Genomic DNA, 26,152 nt, shown 5'->3' with positions numbered 1-26,152 from the left:
CCGTACCTAACGAGCAGGGCGCGCCGCCGGAGCACCGCAGTGGAGCCGTACCTAACGAGCAGGGCGCGCCGCCGGAGCACCGCAGTGGAGCCGTACCTAACGAGCAGGGCGCGCCGCCGGAGCACCGCAGCGGAGCCGTACCTAACGAGCAGGGCGCGCCGCCGGAACACCGCAGTGGAGCCGTACCTGACGAGCAGGGCGCACCGCCGGAGCACCGCAGCGGAGCCGTACCTGACGAGCAGGGCGCGCCGCCGGAGCACCGCAGTGGAGCCGTACCTAACGAGCAGGGCGCGCCGCCGGAGCACCACAGTGGAGCCGTACCTAACGAGCAGGGCGCGCCGCCGGAGCACCGCAGCGGAGCCGTACCTAACGAGCAGGGCGCGCCGCCGGAGCACCGCAGTGGAGCCGTACCTGACGAGCAGGGCGCGCCGCCGGAGCACCGCAGCGGAGCCGTACCTGACGAGCAGGGCGCGCCGTCCGAGTACCGCAGCGTCGGCCGGTCGCCGTCGGTCTGGACGGCCAGGCTGGCCAGGCTGCCGTAGCTGATGTTGGCCACGCAGACGGCGCCGCCGCACGGCTGGGCCGGGCCGCACAGGCGCAGCCGTACCGGCCGGCCGCCGTGGATCACCTGGCAGCGAGGGTCACGGTCAAGGTCACGCGCAAGCCGAAGGTCACAGCTGCCCCAGCAAAGCTTCCGATGCGCCGCGGTCAGGTAAGCACGCCATCAGGTTCATAAGGCTGCAGCGAAGAGGGGGCGATACGCCAGATGTTATCCTCAGAATGGGACGAATATGGTGGGATGAGTGCCCCACGTCTTTGCAACGCCATGCGTCTTTGTAAACAGGTCCGACGGCTGGTCGTCTGGTCACATCAGGCACACAGTTTGTGAGGCACACTGGTCGGCGGCAGACACGGCAGGCTGACGCACATCCAAAGGACTCTCCGACCTACTCTCGCAATAACACTGGGAACGCAAACATGCTTAACTCGATGTCTGCAACGGACCTACTTTGCCGTTCAATGACGACAATAGGACGAAATCAACATTTTTTGCGACTAAGTTATTAAGGTCATTTGGTTTGTCTCAGCGAGGGATTGATCCGCTCATGAAACATGGCGCAAATGTGAACTTCGTGAGATATTTCCTGGTTAGTTTTCAAAATACGCATTTCTAAGAACACCTACTGCATCCGAAACCAACAGCATGTGAGTAGTTCAAAAGCCTATGCTCCCTTTATTGTACATCCCACGGCAAGAAGTCGTGACGTAATAAATACATCATTCCGCCTTCTGGCTGAGGTTTTTTAGCTTCACCAAATGACTACAATTTCTGTACAGCCTTTTTGCCCTTTGTTCACTGTAACATTCGCTCACTGCAATGGCCATTCTAAAAGGGCAATCAATTCAGAATTGTCTTTGTGCTTCATACACCAGGCTGTTCGTTCGTTGCTAAACGGCCTGGATTCACCGACAGCCATCTTTAATCAGACCTGTGAAAAGTCGCTATACCACTTTATTCATTACCTGACCAGTCCTCTATAAAGGGCTTATTATTGACATACATGTTGCAACACCGTTAGGGCTTAAGATGTACTCGTGGAAACACTAATCTCGCATCGCTTCGGGGAAATCAAGTTCGAAAACGTGCTTTGGAGGCCTCACCCTTTCACAGAAGTAGCAACACATTCGATCATATGTCTGCAAGCGAGGATGCGGAGCAGTCGAAGGCACGGTGACTAACGCGGCACAATTCCTCGCGTATTTTATGTCCTTAGCAGTGCTCCAACGTTCCGTAACGCTGACGCTGCAGAGTTAAGGTCATTATCGGTGCACGAATACCACGTGCAGGCCGACTTTGACATCGTGGGGACAAACGACCGCTGTCATCTGAGTGCAAGCGTGCCAGATCACGTGAATGATCACGATCAGATCAGATCACCTGAATGCTTCTCAAGGAGATGAGCTGGGCAGCTCGGTAGCCTGTTAGCTCAGAAGAAATGGTCGTCCGGAATACATGCTGCCAGTATGCAGGCAGAGCGTGATGCAGGGATGAGGCGACTATCAGGTAATACATGGCCATTATGATCCTATGCTGTAACATTGAGAGCGCTTCTTACACATCGAGGTTGGTAATGCTCAGTAGAGCGGTTAACCTGCGGTAATATCTGGAAGAACGTCACTCCAATGTGACCTCAGCAGCTTTCTGACACGAACAGACGGCGACCGAAAGTGCTCCTGACGTGCCCAGAAACCACGCCTCTGGACTATCGGTCCCACGCATCATGTAAAATCAACAGCGCTTATGCAAGCACAGTGTTCACGACTGTTTCGCTACCACTGTTACGCAACAGACCGGTCAAGCGCCTGACGATCCAACGAACTTGAAGGGCCCGTGCCCACCGTCAAGATATTGAACACAGACACACTTTATCGGGCCAGGGGGCCATAAGTGGCGCGATAGGGAACTTCAAAAGGTGCTTCGTACTCCAGTAACCGGGTTAAAAATCGGCAATTTAGGTAAGTTTCACTAAACCTATAATAACATGCTATAATGTATAATAATAATAATGTATAACGTAACGCATAAATAATGCATAAAATAATGCATAACAGTGATGCTCAGTTTGTACTACTATACCTGGCTGGTAACGAACGCCAGGGCCCTAATGCAAAGCAATCGACTCCACACCGTGAAGGGTTTAACGCTATCAAAATGAAGGGACTCCAGTTGGAATCTTCCTTCGACACCTCAACATGATGCAAGCGTGCAGGTGAGACGTCAAGCTCTTTGCCGAGATAATATCTGCGAACTTCGTGTACTCCTTAACGTTGCCAATCTTGATGTGAAAGCACAACACTCAATGATGCAGAGTATGATCGCATTTGTCACGTCTCAGCCGACAGAAATGAAGATGAATTCCCCAACTGTGTTGAGTTTGCGAATACAAACTTCAAACAAGGTACCTGGCGAGCACAGCATCGTTAATCATACGTTTGGTCAGACTGGGGGCTTGAAACAGAGAGGCCAGCCCACGCTACAGCTTGAATGGAAAAGACACGGACGCTTCGCTCAGCGTCTGCTCCAATGACATCACTTTACGGGAGGAAATCGCGGCTGCAATTCGAACTTCGTGCTGCGCCGGGCTTGCACGGTACGGTGAGAGCATGAGCCGATCTCTGACGTCATATTCCCGAACGGACAGCCAACGCGCGTTGGACCACCACAGTACACCGGTGCGGCCACAGGTCACGACAGCTGCTAAACCGGTCTACCGAGAGGCACGCCATTGACCGTGATTTGTTTTACAGATAGCCTTTCGACCGCCCGGTGTTAAAAAAGAAAGAGAAAAACAAAACAGACCGCTACACTGGCGTCATACGAATCAACACGGTCATCACCTGTGCGCTGGTGCTGCATGCAAATATAGTGCATCTTCACACCGACTAGTGGGCAGTGTATTTATAGTTTCCTTCCTTCAAATGCCATTTAGCTGCTGACAACGGAAATAATGACGCCGCAAGTGCAATATGGTTACAATACCCGGCCTTTAAATAAGCAGATGTTGAGATGCAAATGTGTGCATTGAAATGCATGGCGATGGTTTCGTGACGAATGCCTACTTCTGCTGGAAACTACCACCCACCATTGTTTTGCTCATACTCTACTTCGCTCTGCTACTTCTACGCTCTACTCACTTCACGACTGGTTTATTTTGACTTCTGTTGGCCGATGCCACCTCACACCAATTTCAACACGTCAGTGTTCACTTTGAGCCTAACGTACAAACCGATGGAAACGGCTCCAGTGAGCCGCGTTCATCATGTTGATGACTTAGCATGGGACCTCTGAGCTCACCATACCGAAAAACCTGGAGCTGGAGGACTTCCTTGCTTACATCAAGTGTAGAATTATACATACATATATATATATATATATATATATATATATATATATATATAACGATCTCCTTTTCTACGTCTATCTCCTACCAAGGCAAGCAAAAGTGCGGAATATTGCGTGTGGCCCTGCACTGACAAAAACCCTTTGTAATTATGCAATCATACTCGGCTTGCTTCTCGCACGACGCAAAACATCGCAATCCTTCGGCACTTTACTATGCCAACAACTCTGACAGTACTCCCATGTCCCAACTTACCCCAATACATGTCCGAATCAACTCACTCGGCTTGTCCGAAAGATACCGGGTTGCGTGATGCGCCTGGATGTCAGTGGCCGGCGCCGCTCGCCGCAGCCGGGGTACATACAGCCGGGGTACCGCTCGCTGGTGTACCGCAGCCGGGGTACATCTAACAGCGAGCGTTCGCCAGAGCGGTCAGAGGTTTGTCTGTGCGGGGGACGGAGCAGATTCGGTTCAACTTCGCGGGAAATGTCCCCTGATACCTGTGAGGTGCTTGTGTTTTGTGCACAACTGCGCGGAACGGTGTTCAACTATGCGTACCGTGTTCACCTGTGTAGAGCATGTGTCGTGTTCACCCGTGTATGGCATGTGCCGTGCTCATCTGCGTAGGGCATGTGCCGTGTTCACCAGCATATGGCATGTGCCCTGTTCACCTATGTAGGGCAGGTGCCGTGTTCCTTGTTCACACGTGTTAGGCATGTGCCGCGGTTCATCTGTGTAGTTCACTTGTACCGGACAGGTGCCGTGTTCACCTAATAAGGGCATGTGTCGTGTCCATGCATGTGGGATATCTGTCGTATTCACCTATGTACGGCATGTGTTGTGTTCCGTGTTTACAGGTGTCGGGCACATGTGTTCCGCGTTCACAAGTGTCCGGCATGTGTCGTGCTCCGTGTTCACAAGTGTCGGGCATGTGCCGTGTTTATCTGTGCGGGGCACGCCTGCTTGCTACACACCCACAGCATTCCCCTGTGTAGGATAAGCCCATGCTCTACCCCGCGGCACGTATCTCAGGATCGAGCGACTCTCCCACTCCTCGTGTTCGTCCGTGAGGGGAGGGGTCTCGTGATCACCTGGGCGCAGCACGTCTCAGTTTAGAGCACGTTCCTCGTTTCTGTGCCCCAGTCACACCACGCGCTGTTGTTGTCACTGGGTTTTTTTAAACACTCGGTTTCTGGGGCCGCAATGCCTGCCGTCGTCCTAGCACTAAAAGCTGGTGCCGCAGGGAATCGAGCGCCGTACCTCTGCTTTTCCAGACGCGCAGCTCAATCACAACACTACTAGTACCCAAAGACACACCCTACATTTTTAAGTGTGGGACACGGCCACATCTCGGTACGGGGCCCGTCTCAGTGCGAGGCCGTCTCAGTGCGGGCCTCGCGTCATTGAGGGGTCCTTCTCAGTGCGAGGCCCGTCTAAGTACGAGGCCCGTCTCAGTGCAGGACCAGTCTCAGTGAGGGACCCGTCTCGGTACGGGGCCCGTCTCGGTGTGGGGCCCGTCTCAGTGCGGGCCCTCGCGTCATTGAGGGGTCCTTTTCAGTGCGAGGCCCGTCTAAGTACGAGGCCCGTCTCAGTGCACGACCCGTCTCAGTAAGGGGTCCATCTCAGTGCAGGGTCCGTCTCAGTGCGGGTCTTGTCTCAGTGAGGAGCCCGTGTCGGTGCGGTGACCGTCTCAGTGAGGGGCCCGTCCCAGTGCGGGGCCCGTCTCGGTGCGGAGCCGTGTCGGTGCGGGGCCCGTCTCAGTGCGGGCCCCGTCTCAGTGCAGGGTCCGTCTCAGTGCAGGGTCCGTCACAGTGCCGGTCTCGTCTCGGTACGGGGCCCGTCTCAGTGCAGGGCCCGTCTCAGTGCAGGACCCGTCTCAGTGAGAGGTCCGTCTCAGTGCAGGTCTCGTCTCAGTGAGGGGTCCGTCTCAGTGCGGGGCCCCTCTCGGTGCGGGGCCCACTTCATTGAGGGGCACGTCTCAGTGTGGGTCTCGTCTCGGTGCGGGGCCCGTCTCGGTGCAGGTCTCGTCTCAGTGCGGGGTCCGTCTCCGTGCGGGGCGTCTCAGCACAGGGCGCACGTCCCAGCACGGGGCACGTCTGGCGCTCACCTCCGCCGGCTGGCGCGCCGTCAGCGTGTTGAGGTCGGTGACGCGGCCGTCGGGCCGGCGGAGGCGGCAGAGCCGGGCGGCCTGCGCCGCAGCAGGCGTCAGCGGACAGGCCGCCGGCGTCTGCCAGCCGAACGTGTAGCGGCAGGCGGCGTACTCGGGCCGGTCGGGCAGAGCCTGCCAGCGGCCGAGCCCGTCAGGAGGCACGCTCCGCGCGCGGCGCCGGCACCGCGCGGGATCGCAGCAGCGCCGACCGACGACGGCCAGACATGACCGTACCGCCGGTCCCTGTACCGCTGGGGATGTGGGGGGGGGGGGGGGCTACAGCCAGCCAACGTTGGACAGGCGCGTGTTATATCAAAGTGGAGCATTCAATTGATGGTAGGATTTGTGGGTTGGGTTTGGCCGTGAACCGTTCGCTCTGCGCTCCGCACTGACGTTAACGACGTACGGCGGCGCGGCACGGGACGTGACCAGTGGGCGAGGACGTGGAAAACAGGACCCAAAGCTTCAACGCAGTATGGTAAAACAGCACAACAACCGCTGAGACACGCCCTTTCGAAACTGCAAACTAACACGACAAGCAATACACAATGCAGAATTAATCGTTCCAAGAGATAAGACCGACGGCACAAGCGTCGCAGCCGGTCGACAGGGCCATCCGAGGCGGCACAGCCCCGGCCCGCTCACCGTGGCCGCGGCAGTAGCGTTGCAGTAGAGCTGCAATTCGGCCGTCAGGTTCTGGCCGGGCTTCTCCGGACAGGGAGAGCCGTGCTCGTACAGCAGGCTCACGTGACCCGACTGCAGGCGGGGCGGGCCGTGCACGTGACCGAGACTCTGCGCGGAGAGCACGCGCACCGGTCAGCCCCACGCAGAACTGCCGCCCGACTCGGCGGTCCCTCAGCAGAGTGAATCACACGCTCGAACCATCCCCGTCAACCGTCCGCCTGTGATCCCGGCTCGCGCCACCGACGGCCGTCGCCGTGTTCTCAGCGCACCTCCGCTTCCGCCGCCGCCTCTCGCCCACCGCGCACCGTCCACACGCGACATCAAATCTCCGTGACGTGATGCCCCAATGAGCACACAGCACCACACATCGTCACAGGCGACGCCCCGTCCGGGGGCGGGGCTGACCTGCGCGACGGTGCCGCGGACGTGGCAGGCGCCGCTGCCGGGCGGACAGGCGTGGCCCTCGTCCGGGCCGAGCGGGCGGCAGACGTTGATCAGGAACTGGTCCGGAGGGCCGGGCGCGCCCGCCGCCGCCGCCGCCGTGGCGTGTCCACCGTCGGACCGGATCAACGGCGTCAGGTCCACCGGACCGTCCGGAGTGTCCACAGTGCAGTCCACCTGGGCGCGGTCGGCGCGGACACGCGGCGGCGGGTCAGCCGGTGCGGCGCGACAGGCGGCAGGCGCAGCATCCCACGTCGCCACAGCTCGGCACAGCAGCGGCTGCCCGCAGCACACCACACGGCAGCGCCGCCAGTTCTGCGTCATCCAGCATCGCAACACCACCTGGTCATATGAACCAATGCAACGACAGTGCCCATGACCGCATGTGTAATTTGGCAAGTGGTGCTCACTGAAACACACGCTACAGGATGACGATACCGGACCGTGTCCAAGTCCCCAGAGAACCTTTTCCTGTCTCCCCTACAACGCGGGTGGGTTCTCAGATCGCGCCCGGGCCTCCCAAAGCCTGCAGGTGAGCTGCCTTCGGGTCCCCAAGCCCCAGACGCGGGCCAGCGGAGCGTACCCGCGTCTCGCAGGCCAAGTGGGTGGGCCAGTGGACGGTGATGACGCACAGGTCGTCGTCGGTGACGACCGGCTGCGGGCTGGCGTTCTCCGGACCGCAGATGAACGTGATGACGGTGGAGTAGCGCCGGCCGCCGCCGCCGCAGGGGGCCCCGCCACTGTGGACACGTCACCGCTCACACTCTGCCCGGAGGCGGTCTCTCGGAGGCACTATAGTGCAAGGCGCGACCCCAGACATGAGCCAGCTTTCAACAGTAGGGGAAACGAGAATCCATGCCCGCGCGCAGCTTTCAGCTGTCGAGTCCCTGAAAGAGTTTCACCACACTCTGCCTTTGGGTACGTTTGTAGTGAAGCTGCTCACCCCAGCCATCTTGGACCGTCCAACACTTGCCTGTAGTTGAGGAACAGCACTCCGTCATCGAACACGAGTCGGTCGTTGGCCATGCCGCCGTCCCAAACGTTCGATGGGTTCACCGGTGTTGTCTTGCAGACCCCTGAACACACAGAGCACATCTCACGTCCCAAAGCTGACGCGTTGTGTCTATACATGCATACCACATGCACGCCTCCGGCCAAGATTCTTGAAGCGGGCGATCACGTCCCGTTGAAATGCGAAGGACAATCCCCGATGTCCGTTCATCGCGCGACGAACACGCCAACAAGCCGTCCGAGTTCGCACCAATGACGGCGGGCGGCGGGTGGAGGACGTGTAGTGGGTGTGGTGGGCGGGGCGGGGCGGGGGGGGGGGGGGGGGAGCGGGTCGGGCAGCGCCGCCGGCGCCGGTCGGGTCTCACCAGAGCCGGCCGAGCAGTTGCCGGGCTGCGACAGCGGGCCGCACACGTTCAGCTGGTACTGACGCCCCAGCGGGTGGGCCACCGTGTAACCCTGCGGCCGGCGCAGCGGCCCCAGGTCAAACCTGGGGAAGCCGCGGGTCAGGTCAGCCAGGTCACAGAACGACGCCAGGCATCCTGCCGCCAGCTGACGTGATGAGCAGTGCTTGCTCAGTGCATATATTCATGACATACTGAGCGGAAAACAGAAATACAATCACAGGGTTAGAGCCAACAGGCCTTCTACGGCCGCGCAATTTTACGTCTTAGTCTCGGGAGTCGCTGAGCCTTATAGCGTCGGATTCTTACAGCTGCGTATTGCCAAGGTCACGGCATTGAGTCTCACTACATCAGAGTCCTACATAGGCAGCGGTCATGACTGGCATAAGTCTGGTGCGCCATCAGCCCGAGCGGCGTTAGTGGAGGGGCAAGCATCAGAGAGGGGTTAGTGCTAACCTGAAGTTGGTGCGCGGGTTGGTGACGGTGCAGTTGGCGGCGCCACGCGCCTCCGCCAGCGGACAGGCGAGCGGCGAGTCCCAGGCGAACTCGTACAGGCATCCGTCGCTGGACACTAGGCGGGGCTGGCTGCCCTGCCGGTGAGCAGAGGGCGGCGCTGACGGGCGGCGGCGGCGGCGGCGGCGTCACCCGGCTGGCGGGGCGGCGGCTACGGCAGTGAACGGGGAATGGCCCGAGAGTGCCGGAGTTGGGCCACGGACACAACACGGCTTCTAGTCGATACCACGGCGGCAGGAAATGTCACGATCGCCGGAATCCTGTGCTCGCAAACACGATACAATGGTACCTGTGCGGACTTTGGCGGCTTTTAGGAATAGTGCTAAACTAAAGGTCTAGAGAAAAATTACGATTGACAAACCACCTGCAAAGATAACGCGCATTTTGGATAATACATTGAAGCCAGAAAGGTGCTTGCGTGGAAAGAAGAAAATCTGAATGATGAGATGACGGAGTCAACTGTTCTTGAGACCGACAAGCTCACTTAAAACATTCTACTTGATACTTCAAGCTCAGTACATTTTGAGCGTGCTGGTTGTGAAAAATAGGGTAACAAATCCACACTTCAGAAAAAAATTATAATTTACACTTGACGCAGTTATCAAACTTAACGTGATTTTGACGTACTAAATTTCGAGTCATTCGCCTTTAGCGACCAAGTCACGGGTGTAATGGACGTCGAGACATTACGAGTAAATTAAAAGCGATGGTAAGTGGTCGGGATGTCAGGGCGGATATCATTCTCTGTCTTACTCTGCCCGCCAAGAGACCACAAACGAGCACTCGACAGGCCTGCTCGCCAGTGACGCCGGCGCCATATCTGTCCCGTCCCGGGGCCGGCCGGGACCGGCGCGGTCAGCGCCCACGTACGGCGGCGCCGCGGTCGCAGTGGAAGCGGATGAGCGTGGCGCGGCGCCGCTGGGGCTGGCCCGGACACGGCTGGCTGGAGTTGTAGCGCAGCACCGCCCCGGAGGCCTCCACCGTCGGCCCGCCCGCCACGACACCCAGGCTCAGGTACCTGCGGCGGCGCGGCGGCTGACGTCACCGACGAGCGCACGAGGCGGCGGCTGACGTCACCGACAGGCGCCCGCGGCCGGTCCCCCAGCAGCGACCGAGACCCGCTCCGCCGCTGTGGCGCCCGCTACAGCGGCCGAACCACCACCACACCGCGGCTGCCACCAGGGCCAACACCAGTTCAAATCACTGCCGCAACATCTCCTAGGCAGACAGTTCGCTCGGCCGGTCGCGGCTCGGCGGCGCCAGACGCTGCCCGGACGCCGGTGCTGCCGACGCAGGCGCCCAGCCCGCGGCGTGGTTAAGCGCCGCGTGCGCCGCCCTCACCTGTCGCCGGCCAGCGGCTGCTCGGGCCGCACCAGGCAGCTGCCGGCGTCGGACGGGCAGCTCACGCCCTCCTCCGGGTTGACCGAGTGGCACACGTTCAGCACGTAGGTGGCGGCCACCTCGCGGTACTTGTGGTTCCCGGTGAGCGCCGTCAGGCCGCTCAGGTCGTAGCGGCCGTCCTGCCGGTCGGTCAGCGCGCGTCACCGACGCCTCCAGCGCGCGTGGCCGGTCACCGCGCGGTGACGATCTCGACACGCCTCGCCCGGACTGGATCACGAGCACGCCACCATAGCGTGCCCCACTCAACGTGGACGGCTGTCTTTGTATGTCTATGGCTGCGTCTCGACGGTGATCCGCCGTAGAGACGCACGCACGTGGAAAACGCAGCAGAGGAGCCGTTGCCACTGACCACTGGGCAGACCCAGCTCGGCACACCTACACACAGAGCGGTCTCTGCCCCACTGAAGGCAGGGCGAAGGGGTGGGGCGGGGTGGCACCACTGACCGGGGTGCGGCAGCTGGAGGTGGTGCGCGGCTGGCAGGCCTGCCGCGCCGGCATCACCAGGTAGGTGGTGCAGCCGCCCAGGTGCACCAGGCCAACCTCGGCGGCCGCCGGCGCCGCCTGGTCGCAGGTCAGCACCAGCCGGGTGCTATGGTTCGCCGACGCGCCGCAGGCGGCGCCACCGGTCATCTCCAGCTTCAGCACGCCGCCAGAGTACTGCAGCAGTGAGGTGGCGCCGCCTGCCCAAGGGGTCACAGGTCAGACAATGACGCGACCCTGCACTGACAAAGCACCACAATGTGACAACACGGGCCAGGGGAGGCCCACCACTTCACAAACGCGGACAAACATCCTTCGGCGTTTCCCAGCCCCTACAGACACCACAACACTGCCCACACCGAACACGGATCGCGCCGGGTCGACGGCCGTGGGCCCTCGCTGACCGCCGGGTCACCGGACGCCGGCCCGAGGCGACCGCCGGGTCACTGGACGCAAACCCGCGGAGACCGCCGGCGGACACTCACCGTATCCGGTCATGTTGTCGCCGTCCACCAGGCAGACGCCCTGATCGGCGGCGCCGGCGCAGCGGCGCTGCAGCGGGCCGCACAGGTTCACGTACAGGGTGCGGCCGCCGTCCAGCGGGATGGCGTAGTCCTGGCGACGGCGCAGCGAGCTGACGTCCAGCTCGTACCCGTACAGGGGGTCACGCACGCGGCAGTCGGCGCCCGAGCTCTCCTGCGAACGGGGGGGGGGGGGGGGTCAGACCGGACCGATACTCCGCGAGGGTGAGACAGACGAACGGGAACACGCTAGGGCAGTCTGGAGGCTGCCCTTCGCTCAGCAGATGGTGTGACGGGAACACAAATGTGACAACACGGACCGCTGAAGACTCGATGTCACGCGTAGACGCAGCAGCAAAAAGCCAATCATCTGAACAGCTGGCTCATGAAGACAGCGAAGATGAAGTTGGTGTCAATAAAGCCTGGTCGTAAAAGGTCCCTGGACACCCGATATCGATCTCATCACATCTCCGGGCCGGCTCTGACACCCGATATCAATCTCACCACGTCTCCGGGCCGGCTCTGACACCCGGGATAGATCTCCTCACATCTCCAGGGCAGCTCTGACACCCGATATCGATCTCATCACATTTCCGGGCCAGCTCTGACACTCAACATCGATCTCATCACATCTCCGGGTCACCTGGTCGCCGCAGGCTGCGGCCGTCTCCCAGACGAAGACGAAGGCGCAGGGTCCGCGCGTGCCCTGCAGTACCGGTCGCCCGTCATCTGGCCCACACACCAGCTGCACCTCGGAGCTGTAGGTGCCGGATCCGCAGCGCGAGCCGTCTGCGGGCCGAAGCCGCACTGTCAGCGCGCCGAAGTTCAGACCGCAAAATCAGCAGCACGTGGGATTCAAACTTGAGGCTGGGCGACACGAGTTCTGATAAAATGGCTTCCATTTAACCTACGCTTCGAGAAAGCAGCCATGTATTATGGGCCGGGAAAATTCGCCGGCGAAAGGCCGGGCAAGAACGCGGCTCATTTGCAAACCGTCACAGACACGGGCACACAGCGTGATCTTCTGAACAAAGGGGACCGTCTGAAGGCTGGAAACCCCTTCGGCTATTCACATCCCACGCACGGTAGCAATCAATGAATACGAGAAGCTACGGAGCTCTCGTGTGCTTCCCCTCCCGTAGGTGGAAGCAGTAAAACAAGTCATGTAGGGCGCGTCGCACGAAGAAAAGACCGCGTGGCGCTTCGTTCACTCCAACGCTGTACAGTGGTTTGGGTCCGACGCCGCCGGTTTTGTTTCTGGCGCGCCCGGCTGACGTACTGGAGTAGACGACGGAGAGGGAGCCGTCCGCCTTGAGTGTGGGCTCGCCGGCCACCCGGCCCAGGCTGACGGACTCGCTACCCGCCTGCATGCACACGGCCGTCCCGGGCAGCGCTGCAGCGTCCATGTCACGGGTCACGCACGCCGCAGGAGCACACACGGCACAGGCCTCGGTCTCGTTCAACAACAGACGAATCGAATCGATTTTGACTCTTGAGAGCCGAATTATCATTGATGGCAATGCTGCTTTTCAAATGGTGATCCATATGAGGTGTTGATTCAAGCAAACTGGCACAACTGGTTGCGACCTCGATTCTGAAGCACAAAGGCATAGCCCCTGGAGTATTACTCGAATACATAAAACGATCAATTATTGTTGATTCAATTTACTCAGGCCAGGGGAACCGAACTGAATCTGCTACTGATTCAGGTCAAAAGCCAGGGAGTAGTCACACGCTTGATTCAAGAAAACGGGGATGCCTCATGATTCCATCCTCATTCTTAATCGAACCCAGCACAAGTCTGCAGGGAACAGTCAGTAGCTTCATTAGCCGGACTTCGTTCACGACTAACTGGTAACTAACTAACTAACGCTGACAGTTTTGTGCATAAACCCAGCTCACAAACAAGGAACTGAAAAGGTGAGACTCTGCACATACGCCACTAGCAGCAAATGACCCAAAATACAAGACGCGGTAGGACTCGACAACAAGGCTACAACAGCACCAGGCCGCCGACCTGGTGCTGTCCACACAACGGTGGGGAGGCCGACACCGTGTGAGACGCAGTCAACCGAAGCAGCTCAGTCCGGCTGCCCCCTGCCTCCTCGAGCCACGGGACGGACCGTCAGGTCAGCCGGAGGTGACCGGAGTCCAGACTCCACGCCAGGTGGCCGGGGTCAGGACCCCACCAACAGGGACCGGGGTCCGGGCTCCACGACAGGCACCGGAGTTCAGACCCCACTGACAGCGGCAGGGGTCTGGACTCAACCGACAGGGACCGGGGTCTAGGATCCACGACAGAGGGCCAGGTGCGGACCCCACTGACAGGGGCAGGGCCTGGACTCAACCGACAGGGGCGAGGGGTCCAGGCTCCACGACAGGGGCCGGGGTCTAGGATCCACGACAGAGGGCCGGGGTCTGGGCTCCACGACAGAGGGCCAGGTCCGGACGCCACTGACAGGAGCGGGCTTCGGACTCAAACGACAGAGATAGGGGTTCGCACACCGCCGCTGTGACGCCGTCCGGTCTGCCCGACCAAGACCTCACGGTCTGTGACGGCCGTGAAGCGCCGCTCTCACCGAGGCAGGGCGGCGGCAGGTGGTCCGCGGCCAGCGGTCGGCACAGGCTCAGCTGGAAGTGCCTGTCGTCGGAGGTCACCCAGCTGGCGTCGGTGCCGGCCAGCCCGCTGAAGTCGCGGTGCCGGCCGTCCGCCCCCGGCACCTGCCGGCAGCACCGCACTGGTGAGGGGAGGCGAGGCGAGGCGAGGCGAGGCGAGGCGAGGCGAGGCGAGGCGAGGCGAGGCGAGGCGAGGCGAGCAGAGGCGAAGCGAGATGAGGCGATGAGATGTGAAATGATGGGAAGGAGTTAGGGAAGATGAGGTGAGGTGATGAGGTGATGGCATGAGATGAGATGAGGTGAGGGGAGGGGAGGCGAGGAGAGGCGAGGCGAGATGAGGCGAGATGAGGCGAGATGAGGCGATGAAACGTGAGATGATGAGAAGAAATCAGGGAAAATGAGGTGAGATGATGAGGTGATGACATGAGATGAGATGAAATGAGATGAGATGAGGTGAGGTGAGGTGAGGTGAGGTGAGGTGGGGTGAAGTGAAGTGAAGTGAGGTGAGGTGAGGTGAGGTGAGGTGAGGTGAGGTAAGGTGAGGTGAGGTGAGGAAGGATACACGGCGCGGGGGCAGGAGACCTGTAACGTCACTGGGTATCGTGGCACCAACGAGCATCGATTCCGCTTCGCGCGTCGATTCCGCCGCTCTCGAACGGATGCGACGCCGAATCAGCGCGACCACACAGCACAGCGTGTCAAAAGGCCGTGAGAATAGCGTGCCTACGTGCATCCACACGTGACGTACACAAAATCTAACGGAATCACTTCGGTTTAAGAGAAAGTTGCACACTGGTTGGATCGCAGGAGAATGTTGCACACTGGTTGGATCTAACCTTAGCTGTGCGCTGGGAGCCGGAAACGAAGCATAACTACTAAATACAAATACATTCCATTGATGGCTCTCCGTGACTACAGTAAGTACTGCCAGACCGACATAGAGTCGGTCCGCGAACCACCCCGTACAAAAATAAACACAAAACTAGAAAGTTCGCTTCCAAAACACTAATGTGTCATCTGGCAACAGCTTCCAATCTCCACCGCCAGAGGCCTGCATAACTACAGCCGTGGCACGGCGCTCGTCTGCCGGCCGGTCGGCCCGCGCCGCTCTCGGGCGGGCACGCCGCGGGCTGGCTGGTGCGCGGGACTACGCTCACCTGACAGTGCAGGGCGCCGGCCGGGCAGAGCAGCGCCGACTCCAGGTCGAGCCGCCGCAGCCGGCCGGCCAGGCCCCGGAACACCAGACGACCGCGGCCGGCCGTCTCCCGGCACAGCAGGCTGATCTCCGCCTGGTCTGAGGAGCGCCGACCGGGGCGTCACGGCACGGCAGGACCGGGGTGTCACGGCACGGCAGGACCGGGCGTCACGGCACGGCAGGACCGGGCGTCACGGCATGGCAGGACCGGGGCGTCACGGCACGGCAGGACCGGGCGTCACGGCACGGCAGGACCGGGCGTCACGGCACGGCAGGACCGGGCGTCACGGCACGGCAGGACCGGGGCGTCACGGCACGTCAGGACCGGGCGTCACGGCACGGCGGGACCGGGTGTCACGGCACGGCAGGACCGGGCGTCACGGCAACGGCAGGATCCGGGCGTCCCGGGCACGGCAGGACCGGGGCGTCACGGCACGGCAGGACCGGGCGTCACGGCACGGCAGGACCGGGCGTCACGGCACGGCAGGACCGGGCGTCACGGCACGGCAGGACCGGGGCGTCACGGCACGGCAGGACCGGGCGTCACGGCATGGCAGGACCGGGGCGTCACGGCACGGCAGGACCGGGCGTCACGGCATGGCAGCCAGGCGTGTTGGGGCATGGCGAGACATCAGTGTTAGGGTATGCCACACCAGGGACGGCCAGCGCGACCGACCAGCGACGCCGAAGAAACAGGCGCGTCACAGCATAATACACCATGGATGTCGTCGCGTGGCAGACCAGGAGTGTCATGACACTACAGACCAGGACATCACACGACAGACCAGGGGCAGTACAACGCGACAGACCCCCGGGCGGCTCCCCGCCGCAGTTCTCACGCCTCGTCACCCACCTTGCCCCGGCGTGCCGTAGGTGACCCTCACTGTGCCGTTCTCGGCGGTGAGTGCGCCCGGCTGCTTCTGGCTGCCGATCGACAGCAGGTGGCCGGCGCCGTCGTCGTCGCAGAAGGGCCCCGAGCCGCACAGGTCGTCCTCGCGCGCCGCGCCGCCGCAGAGCCGCAGCCGGTAGGTGGCGCTGCCGGCGCTGGCGCTGAAGCGGCCGGCGACAAGCGCCGCCAGGCCGGGCAGTCCTTGGAGCGGCGGGTGGGAGAGCAGCGCGCAGGCGGGCGGCGGGCCGGCCGGCCGCGCGCACGCATGCGGCGAGTGCCACATCAGCAGCAGCCCGCAGGCGCCCATGTCAGCCCGCACCAGCTGGGCAGAGTCCTACGGACACCGGACGGACGCCGTCAGCATGTCGGCAGTACAGGATGTCAATATCAACGGATGGAATACAGCCAAATGTCAATATATGCACACATGAAGGAGCAATAGTACATGGACACACCATTGTGGACTGCATACCAAACGCCCCACACGCTGCACCATTTAACCGGCTCCTCACGATCAGTACCACGATGCTAGCAGCACTCAAAACAATCTGGACATTGCCCGCCGAAAAAGAAGTAACATTTAAAAGTTAAGTGCGTTTTCCCGATTCATTTGGCGATTTTCTTGTTCCCAGGAACACTCTTTGCGCTACCCCAGCTGTACCCAGTTTTCAACACAAGATGAACACTATGAGAGTTCATAAGGTATTAACGAGTCTAGTCCTCTGGCACTCGCAACAGTGTTTCAGGTCATATCATTACCGTTGATGACAGGAGCAATCCAAAACATCAACATTTCCATTGATGGTTTAGTAAGGCTGAAGAGCCATCTTTGGGATATTTTTTGAAGGTCAATAAAAAGATCAGACAAGTTTCTGCCGGACACAACCTTCTCCATTTCCAAAAGCCAAAAATGCGAGACTGTATCAGGTGAGTGTATCTGTAAAATTAATTAGGGGCGGAAAAAATAACTAAGCTCCCCCCCCCCCCCCGCATACTCCAAAGCTCATTTCTCTCCAGCTTTGGTTCACTTTCTTCTCAAAGTTGGCGGGTCCCAGGCCCCTAACTGAAAAAAGGAATCCACAAAGCAAGCGTCAGGTCAGCGATGGCTGTATGAACTGCTCCAAAACCTCCTCCTATCGTAATATCAGCCCCAACAGCCTCCTCCTCCCATGGAAACTCCAGCTCCAACAACCTCCTTCTACTACGGAAACTCCAGCTCCAGCAACTTCCGTCTATCGTAACTCCCAACTCCACCAGCCTCCTCCTATCGTAACTTCACCTCCAGAAACCTCCTCCTCCTATCGCAACTCTAGTCCCAAAAACCTCCTCCTTTCGTAACTCCAACTCCAACAGCCTCCTCCTTCTATCGAAACTCCAGCTCCAACAACCTCCTCCTCCTATCCCGTAACTCCAAGCAGCCCCAACGTTCGACCGACGGCGAAGCTGAGCCAGACTGCTTCCCTGAATGCTGACGTTGACCGGGAGCATTACCGGGAGACAGGCCGTATACCTGGACGTACGCCTGGCACGCGTCCGGACCAGGGCAGCATGTTGGATGCCGCATAGTTTAGATCCCGTAGAATGATTGGGCCACGGCGCGGCGCCCGCACTACTCCGTGCGGAAACACCACAGCCATAAGGCGAACTGAGACAAAATACGCATGTGTGGTGGCGCTGTTGAGGTCACTGGCCCAGTGTCGACCCCGAAGAATCAGGGAGAGGAGAAGGTAGCTGGAGAAGCCAACATGCCAGTAGGGTGGCCGCTTACTGCCTGATCCCCTGTTACTGGCACTCCACCTGGAAGGTGTCGGTTCTGAAGGACAGACTTTGACAAAGCGAGAAGCCTGTGAGCACGCAGACGTGACACCGCAGCGACACCGCGTCCCACCAGCCACCGAGCGCGACGGAGCAAGCGAGGCCGCACCGACTGTGGCGCCGCCTACCCCCACCTCAGGCTGACAGATGAACAGCAGGGTGGTGGTGAACGAGGTCGCCTGACCCTGGTCTTCGCACCGCCCGCCCGGCGCCAGGTCCAGCTGCAGGTGGCTGTTCTTGGCCACCAGACCTGACGGCACAGGCGGCGTCAGCGGTGGCGTCAGCCGGCGTCCGAGTCATGGGAGACGCCGACCGTCCGCGGCGTGCGTCCGCCCACGCAATGTAGCGCGGAAAAGGAAAGAAACCGCTAGCGACACGGGATCGGTAACGTAGGGTCACGCCATCGACACAGGGTCAGTGGCGTGGGGTCACGCTAGCAACACAGGGTCAGTGGCGCGGGGTCACGCCAGCGAAATGAGGTCGCTGACGCGGGGTCACGACCGCGAAATGAGGTCAGTGACGCAGGGTCACGCCAGCGATGCAGGGTCAGTGGCGCGGGGTCACGCCAGCGACGTATGGTCAGTGTCACGGGGTCACGCCGGTGAAATGGGGTCAATGAAGCGGGGTCACACCAGCGACAGCTGATGTAAGATAGTCTTAATCGAGGATCTCTAGCAGCTGACAACTTTTGCTTCAAAACAAATGATGGCAGAAGCTGATAGCCACAGACTAGAAAGCTATTGTGGAGCATTCAACTTACGTAGAAACATCAAGAGAAAGCCGCCACACCGCGACTGTCACCTCCACCCACAGCGAGCCACCCGTACAGCCGCCGGCCCAGCGCGGGCCGCCGTGGAGTCGGCCTCACGTGTGCTGTTGTCGACCCTGCCCGCGTCAGACACGAGCAGCTGCCCGCTGTTGGCGTCCCGCAGACAGGCGGCGGCGCCGTCCGGACAGGAGCCGGGCCCGCACAACCGGACGCTGGCCAGGGCAGGCTGGCCCGCCCACTGCCCGGTCACGTTCGTCGTCTGCAGCGCCACGCTGGGAGCGGCGGGGAGCGGCGTCAGCACGCGGCACAACCAAGCCGCTGCTCAGGTGCTGTGACATGTACAGGAATATTCCCCTGCGTTTTCTTACTGCGTGCTGGATGTCCGTGGCACAAGGTGAGGTGTTTCAAACGTGCATGCTTTCAACCTGTAAAGGCATTGACCGACCGTGCTACAGCCCTGGTACCTAGTCAATGACCATCCTCACCAGTCGTCACCCAGTCGCTTACAATCATACACAAATGAATTAAAATCATACAACATTGTATTAATATGGCAGATAAAATACAACATACCATATATACATATTACATGACAAAAAATATTCCACATAAAATGCTACATCACACTCAGTCATGAAATACACATTAGAAAGTGTGATGAGCAGAATCCATCACTTCCTTCTTTACCTTTCATTTCCACATTCATTACCATGATCTGACCCAGACCAGATTACATTAACTAACCAAAATGAGTTGCATTCAAATGTGTCATCATGGATCATTGAAGCCTTCATATGAAAATGTGTAAGCAAAGGGGCCAAAAACATTTCTTACTGACAACATACCTTGATAGATCATACTGCTTTCCATTATTGGTGATCTGAAGATCCAGCTGGCAACTGCCCTGAGAGCTACACAGCGATGGCTGGATACAACACATGACGATGATGACCAGGACAGCAGGGTGCATGGCCATTCTGGCAGAGGAGCAGTGCTGCTCCTGTCCAACAGGCCTCCTTCGGGTTCTTATACAAGGTGGTGGCTGCAAAAAGGAAATCAAAAATTATGCCAAGGAGGTAAAAGAGATTTACATGAATTTTTGTGAGAGGAAACATAGATACATGTTCTGGGATTTTCCTATGCGACAATAATGAGACATCACTTGATATGGACCACAGCATATGTTTTGTCGATGTTTCATGAAAATGCTAATTTTATTGATCTGCTCCTCAAGAAACTTCCTTACAGTCATTACATATAACCACATATTGACTTGCTTGCTGAATGTTGTATCTAATTTCTTATTCAGAAACTCAAGTTCTAAAACTTTTGCAACCTCAACTTATGCTATATGTTGCCCCTCCCAGAACTTAAACTGTATGCTTCATTGCTATGGCTGCTTTATTTTTGCATTGGGTGTGTGTGCAATGAAACATATTTTGATGCCTCCAGACACATTAGTATTATACTGATGTATGTGTACCCATGTAAAAATATGGCAGGAATCTATGCCACAGCTGAATCTTGCTGCTGTTTGTTAGTGAATGTGAAAGGCCAGTGCATCACTTTTTTACACTGATTCTGAATGGTTTGCATAAGTGGCCCAGCAAACATGAGCAAACATAAGCATACATAATCAAACATGCGCACACATGAGCTTAACTGCTAAGCATGGTTTCTGGTGTACCCTGAACCCACCACCCAGATTAAGCCATCCAGTTCAGCACATAGCTTGGCTCTGCCATTTTACTGGACAAAGATAAGGAGGAGGGTGCAACACAATACTGTGACATAGCTGTCCTGAATGTGGCTTGACCCTCACCAACCAGTGGCTGGCTGGTCATTTCATTTCAGTATATCTATACAACCCTGATAATTCACCAATATGCCAGCATCATGGGCAACATTTCAGGTGGCAAACAATTCACTGATGGGTAGCAGTAGGGTGTACTCTGTGTCTGGAAAGGAGGTTGGTTTGAAGTGCACAGCTTTGTCTGGAAAGATGTTGATTGATTAAAATTGTAGTGAATAGATACACATATAGCAATTTGTGCTAGCACACCAAAAACAGCAAAACCATTATAAAAAATATAAAAACAAGTACCCATTGTCATTGATGCCAAAAATTATATGGTATACAACTAACAAGTTAATATATAATCAAAGCTGCATGAAAACACTGAAAAACAAATATATAAGGCAACATTTTTAGATATAATCTTTCTTGATTCTATTTTTATTGTTATTGTCATCCATGCTCTCCAATGCAGATTTTGCTGATGATGATTGTGTCATAAGATCCACAAGCCATAATTGTCCTTTCACAACCCACTGGCATACATATTCAGTGACAATACTCATACCAGACTGCCAAAGATAGACACTACTCTGAACATTCTTGCATGGAAATAATATTGCAGCAAAAATTTTGGTCTAGATAACTAATAAATAAGAGTTCCCAGAGTTTGGAAGAGATAAGTATGAGGTCCAAATCACAGATGATGCCTCCATGCGACACAGTGGATGGATTGAATGCAGTCTGGTACATATACTTCATGTGGATCATGTGGTGCATCACCCACATAAAGCCACATATGCAATGGTGGGAAGTTTATGCCACCATACTATCAACACTAGAGCAGCTAGTCATATGTCATAGCATTGTCTACAAGCTATGACAGGCTTTGAAAGATATCTTTAGGGTAACGCTGCTGCCCTATGCATCATGCATTAATGCCAACCTAAGCTAGGATATAAATTGGGCGATACCGTCACAGCCCATGGGACTTTATGACGTACTCGCAACGGAAGCTATATGGCGTCGCCTGCCTCTCACCCTGGCAAGAAGGGCGGGCACAGCGGGGAATACTGGGTGACACGAAAGCTTGGAGGTGACAATTGCAAGTAATGGAAGTGTGGATCATTTGGCTCTGCACCTGCACTCTAGCATACACGTAAACACGTCAAAGTGGACTGAGATAAAGGAATATACACCGGTCTCTATCTCAATTCAAGAGAACGAAGCACCAAACTCACCATGGAAACTACGTGACACAATCAAAACATAACATGTTTGTTGGGGTTATATCTACGTCTATGCTGCGCCATAACCGTCTGACTAAAATTGATCGAAAATGGCACTAACATGATGCCAGAAAGTTAGATAGGGCTTGAGTAAATTTTGAGTATCAAAACGCAGCAAACTGACGAAAACATGCGTTTTAGGAGAAAAAAATTATCTTAAAGCAAATTGAACACGCATAAATTTATGAAAAATAGAAAATGTTTGCCTTCTGAGTGTAGCCCAATTAGCGAATAGGGAAACAACGTGCTTTTACCTTGCAAGCAGAAGTCAGAGTTGATATTTCAATAGAAAGACAAATAACATAATGCAAATGAAAACCCAGCATCCGTTCTACTTAAAAGGACAACACCGGAAAGCAGCGCACCTTCCAAAATGCCAACTGTTGTAAAGACCAAAGATTTAAGACAGTATTTTAGCCCGCATACGCTCGTCTGTGATGAGCCGTAACTGTCTCACAAATTATTGCTGCTGTTGACAAACTGCCAGCGCAGGCGGTGAGTCGCATACAGGTGTTGTTGTAGAGGTAGGTAGGTTCCAAATTGCTGTATCTGTTGTATGTCCGCTTCCGAAGCTAAGCTTTACTAAGAGTTTCTCTGGCTGCCATCATGAAGGACAACATAAAACGCCTGGCCTATATCAGGCCATTTTGCTGACATCCAGCCTCTTCCCAACCAGTTGTTCTAGTTTCACATTAAACTGTGATTCTGCACTACATCCATCAATTCCTGCATTCCCGCATTGTTTAAAACTCAATATATCCTGGTTTAGAACCATATTCCCTGGGATGGATACTCCAGCCACTAACTGCCAGACTTGTCATTGCATTGATGGTTTTGTATGCCATTTTGTTTCATTGCCAGACACAGGTATTATTTAGAATCAAATAATCAAAGTTACATACAGTTTAATGAATAGCAATCCAAATTCAATTTCAACAAACATGGTGTCCTAACACTCCTTTGTCCCCAAATAGCTGGCATTGGTTGTGAGTTGGGTAGAGTTAGGCAGGCCTTTAACCTTACTTGCTGTTTTGATTCATTAAATTACTGCTAATGAATGCTTAAATATCCACAGGTCATCTGGGGCATATTGCATATAACTGGTTTTCAAAGCTGCTGGATATTTGTTGGATGTTGGGAGTTTGAGTTGAATGTTTTAGCTCTGAATTATATTCCATGATTGCATTATATACCTATGTGTTGCACATGTGTGCTTCATAGGAAAAATGTGTAAGTGTGAATAACCTAGTAAACAAATTATCAAAAGTTAAATCTCAAGTTATTTTTGTTTCAATGAATGTGGCTTGCAAACTGACCAAAAGCTATAACCCATATAATCCATAATTTTTGTCATGTTTTTTTTACAATATACATAGTTCATGATTTCTTCTGTTTCTGTTTTTTATTATCATCTAGCATCATCCTAGGATTGTAGGATACTTATATTTGTTGTGAATTTCCTTCACCTGATGCCATGGGGATATGAAAGATAAAGGGGATTTGACAATATCAGGCAGAAAAGCATCCATGTGAACCATTTGAAATAAAGCTTTTCCTATATCACAATGTATTGACAAATTAAAGTATTATGTTGCTGCTGTTGGTGTAGTCTTATAGGCCTGACAGAAGCTTAGTAATCCAAAGACACCTGTTATCTGTTTGAAATTAGAAGCAGCATACAAATAGCATTCAGAACTTTGCCAGAATTTATCAAGACTCTGCAGAGTGTAAGGGTCCTCACCGGTGCAGAATGTTAATACAAGTGAGGTGAAAATCATATTAGCATGGCCATCCCATGTAAGTGTGGCAATGTTCAGCCTACATTCAGGAACAATAGGTAGAAAAGTTATGTGACATAGTTTTGAATATGCATGTGTGCAAGCTAGAAACAAAGTCCTTGCCTGGCATCGCAGTCTCCACAGGCTGTGCAGTGCCGGACAGGCTTTTATTGACACAGAAAGATGCTGCATTGCTGCATTGGATCCCATAGTTGACACAATGGGTCCTTTGCTGCAATGTGGTGGACAACTCCATTACCGAATTACTGACCCAGTACCGAACCCCTGATCAGCAATGGGGCCCCTGACTGGTGCAGGATCTCCATTGTCTCATTGTGGATCCTCATATCATAAGTTATCATATCTTCTCTCATTGTTAGGGAGCTCTGACCAATGCCAGAGGCTTTCAGGGTCCCATTTAGTAAGTGTTCCACTGGCTGACACTGGGGGGTGGAACAGGGTCATTTTAGGTTGGTGACCTCTCCCGATCCATGCCCACTTATGACCTGGTAGGCACTGTGTGCCCCTGACTGACACGGGCTCTTCTATTGTTTCGGGGGCCTAATCAGTGCAAATTGTGGGGCCCTTGCCCTTGCTTGGAAAAATTCTCCTCCCCCAGGGCTCAGATGGACATGGAGCTGACTGTCTGGTGTTAGCTGAAATGGAGGCCTCATTGTCCCAGGAGTCCCCAGTTGGTGCAAAATGCCCTTGACTGACATTTGTCATCCCAACCAGAAGGGTGAGGATCATTGATGTAAACTACAGCTAGCCTGTCAGCACCCAGGCCCTCCAATCAGGTCTCTGATGGTCAGCCCTGAGGGACCATGCAGTCCCTACTTCGGACGCCCCCAAACACTGCCCCTGGCTGGCTTGGAGACCTCGTCAACACCTGGAGGAACAGAGACAACCTGGAACAGGAACACCTGCCATAATGTCAGGCATTATGGTTCTGTGGCTTCACAGCGGGCCCTCATCGATTCAGAGACCCCGACCAATGTGCATCGCGGGCCCCGGTCCTGTCCCCCCTGTGCGTGATGGACCTTCAGGCCCAGACACGCACGGATCTGACTGTTTAGCAGTGGTGGTGTCTGGTCGTCAGAGATGCCTTCGCCATTCCCGAATCAGGTGGCCCCCGATTGGTGCAAATTGATTGACACTTGAGGGCCTGGCTCTGCGGGTTGGGGCACCTTAATAACATCTCCAGGCAGACCTTCGGGCACTTTGGCCCTCAAGTCGCATCGGTCCCGAGGGCCCTTCGGGTCCCACGTGACCTAACGTGACCTAAGGCGGGGGAGCATGTACCCACTGTGCCCCCTTGTCTGCGCCATCATTCCTCCTTGATGTTTTTGATGCATCTAAAGAAGTACTTCCTTGGCTGGTTCACCAGCCCCTCCTCATCAATCGCCCACACAGGCTCATCATCAGTAAACCTCCTTCCTGGATATGCAACTTTGGAAGCCAGGAAAGCCACTTGGTGCCAGGGATGGACTAGGTTGGCTGGTTTATACAACTTTGCAAAGCCTCGGTTGTGAATGGCGTCCGCACAACTCGCATTTTGCGAAGAGGCGCGTTGTGAAGAATCAGGACACCCTTTGCCGGCTTTCTTCACCTGTTCTTTTTGATGGCATCCCTCACCTGCACCAGCAGGCTGACGTAGTAATCCCTAATGATGTTAGTGTTTTTTACGTGAGATCAGTGATGCTGATACCATTGGACACCCCAGGCAATGGTGGCCATCCTTGGCTTGCAGAGGCGTGGGCGCGAAACGTATTCGGGAGCTAGAGAGACCCCTTGTGCGTCCTCTGCATTCTGATGTGCTTTGACGCGAGGTCCCAGTGGTGTAGCCATGCCCTCTTCCCTGTCACCAGACGTGAAAAGAAGCATGCCGTGTCAGTTGTGTGGGCATGGAGAAGCTGTCTGTTCAGTACAGCCTCGAAACATGCAGTGTCAGTTGTGTGGGCACGGAGAAGCTGTCTGTTCGGTACAGCCTCGAAACATGCAGTGTCAGCTGTGTGGGCATGGAGAAGCTGTCTGTTCAGTACAGCCTCGAAACATGGAGTGTCAGTTGTGTGGGCATGGAGAAGGTGTCTGTTTAGTACAGCCTCGGATACCGATCTTGTGGGTTCAGGTCTTGGGGCACTCATTTGTCAGACACCGTGCTGATGGGGAGATGGCCATAGATAATGGTCGAAACCGTATCAAATAATATGCGAAACTCAGACACCATTGCACTGATCTTGACCCACGTATCTCAAGATCAACCACATGCACCTTTGATTGGTTGGGACGTTGTGGTCTCAGACGGTCTCCCTGACTTGGAGTCACTTTAAGTGGGCGTCGTCCACGTGCGAAGTCGATGGACTACTTCGCCGACGTGGAGTAGTGACGGGTTATCTCCATATGCATATTGACCAGGCATTGGGGAATTCCGTGGCATGTCAGTCTTTTTTAGTCATACATTTTACAGCTGCTCTCACTTAGATTTGGATGTGCCGTCCATAGC

At 56.0% G+C, this 26,152-nt stretch overlaps 2 protein-coding genes across 2 annotated transcripts; both read right to left on the bottom strand.

Moving 5' to 3' along the window:
* Positions 1-624: 624 nt before the first annotated feature.
* Lerp (lysosomal enzyme receptor protein) lies at positions 625-14,195 on the bottom strand. Its single transcript, XM_037225764.1, has 15 exons — positions 14,083-14,195; positions 12,783-12,896; positions 12,147-12,292; positions 11,468-11,678; positions 10,947-11,182; positions 10,443-10,621; positions 9,972-10,119; positions 9,045-9,178; positions 8,553-8,674; positions 8,150-8,252; positions 7,760-7,916; positions 7,141-7,353; positions 6,697-6,843; positions 6,128-6,183; positions 625-628 (listed from the first exon to the last, which is right to left on the bottom strand). Exons 2-15 carry the CDS (start codon positions 12,871-12,873, stop codon positions 625-627), a joined length of 1,947 nt encoding a protein of 648 aa, XP_037081659.1. The 5' UTR covers positions 12,874-12,896; positions 14,083-14,195.
* Positions 14,196-15,178: 983 nt separating this feature from the next.
* LOC119102396 (uncharacterized) lies at positions 15,179-21,811 on the bottom strand. Its single transcript, XM_037225763.1, has 8 exons — positions 21,782-21,811; positions 19,633-19,829; positions 18,887-19,059; positions 18,153-18,268; positions 16,382-16,537; positions 16,168-16,306; positions 15,277-15,413; positions 15,179-15,202 (listed from the first exon to the last, which is right to left on the bottom strand). The coding sequence occupies exons 2-8, from the start codon at positions 19,761-19,763 to the stop codon at positions 15,179-15,181; spliced, it is 876 nt and encodes a 291-aa protein (XP_037081658.1). The 5' UTR covers positions 19,764-19,829; positions 21,782-21,811.
* Positions 21,812-26,152: the final 4,341 nt, after the last annotated feature.

The sequence above is a fragment of the Pollicipes pollicipes genome, unplaced genomic scaffold (genome assembly GCF_011947565.3).
Source record: "Pollicipes pollicipes isolate AB1234 unplaced genomic scaffold, Ppol_2.1 Scaffold_5724;HRSCAF=6776_pilon_pilon_pilon, whole genome shotgun sequence".
In the NCBI taxonomy this organism is placed as follows: Eukaryota; Metazoa; Arthropoda; class Thecostraca; order Pollicipedomorpha; family Pollicipedidae; genus Pollicipes; species Pollicipes pollicipes.
This window is presented reverse-complemented; position numbering and strand designations above follow the sequence as displayed.

Bases quoted from the DNA above. Each gene is read 5' to 3' on its own strand.
- Lerp (XM_037225764.1), bottom strand. From the start codon at position 12,873: ATGCAGGCGGGTAGCGAGTCCGTCAGCCTGGGCCGGGTGGCCGGCGAG. The intron at 11,183-11,467 runs GTGAGTGTCCGC...CCCCTTGGGCAG, and splicing joins CGACAACATGACCGGATACG to GCGGCGCCACCTCACTGCTG. The intron at 6,184-6,696 runs GTGAGCGGGCCG...GGCCGCTGGCAG, and splicing joins ACGCTACTGCCGCGGCCACG to GCTCTGCCCGACCGGCCCGA.
- LOC119102396 (XM_037225763.1), bottom strand. From the start codon at position 19,763: ATGGCCATGCACCCTGCTGTCCTGGTCATCATCGTCATGTGTTGTATC. The intron at 18,269-18,886 runs GTGAGGCCGACT...CTGTGCCGTCAG, and splicing joins CAGGGTCGACAACAGCACAC to GTCTGGTGGCCAAGAACAGC. The intron at 16,538-18,152 runs GTGGGGGTAGGC...CGGTGTCCGTAG, and splicing joins TGTTCATCTGTCAGCCTGAG to GACTCTGCCCAGCTGGTGCG.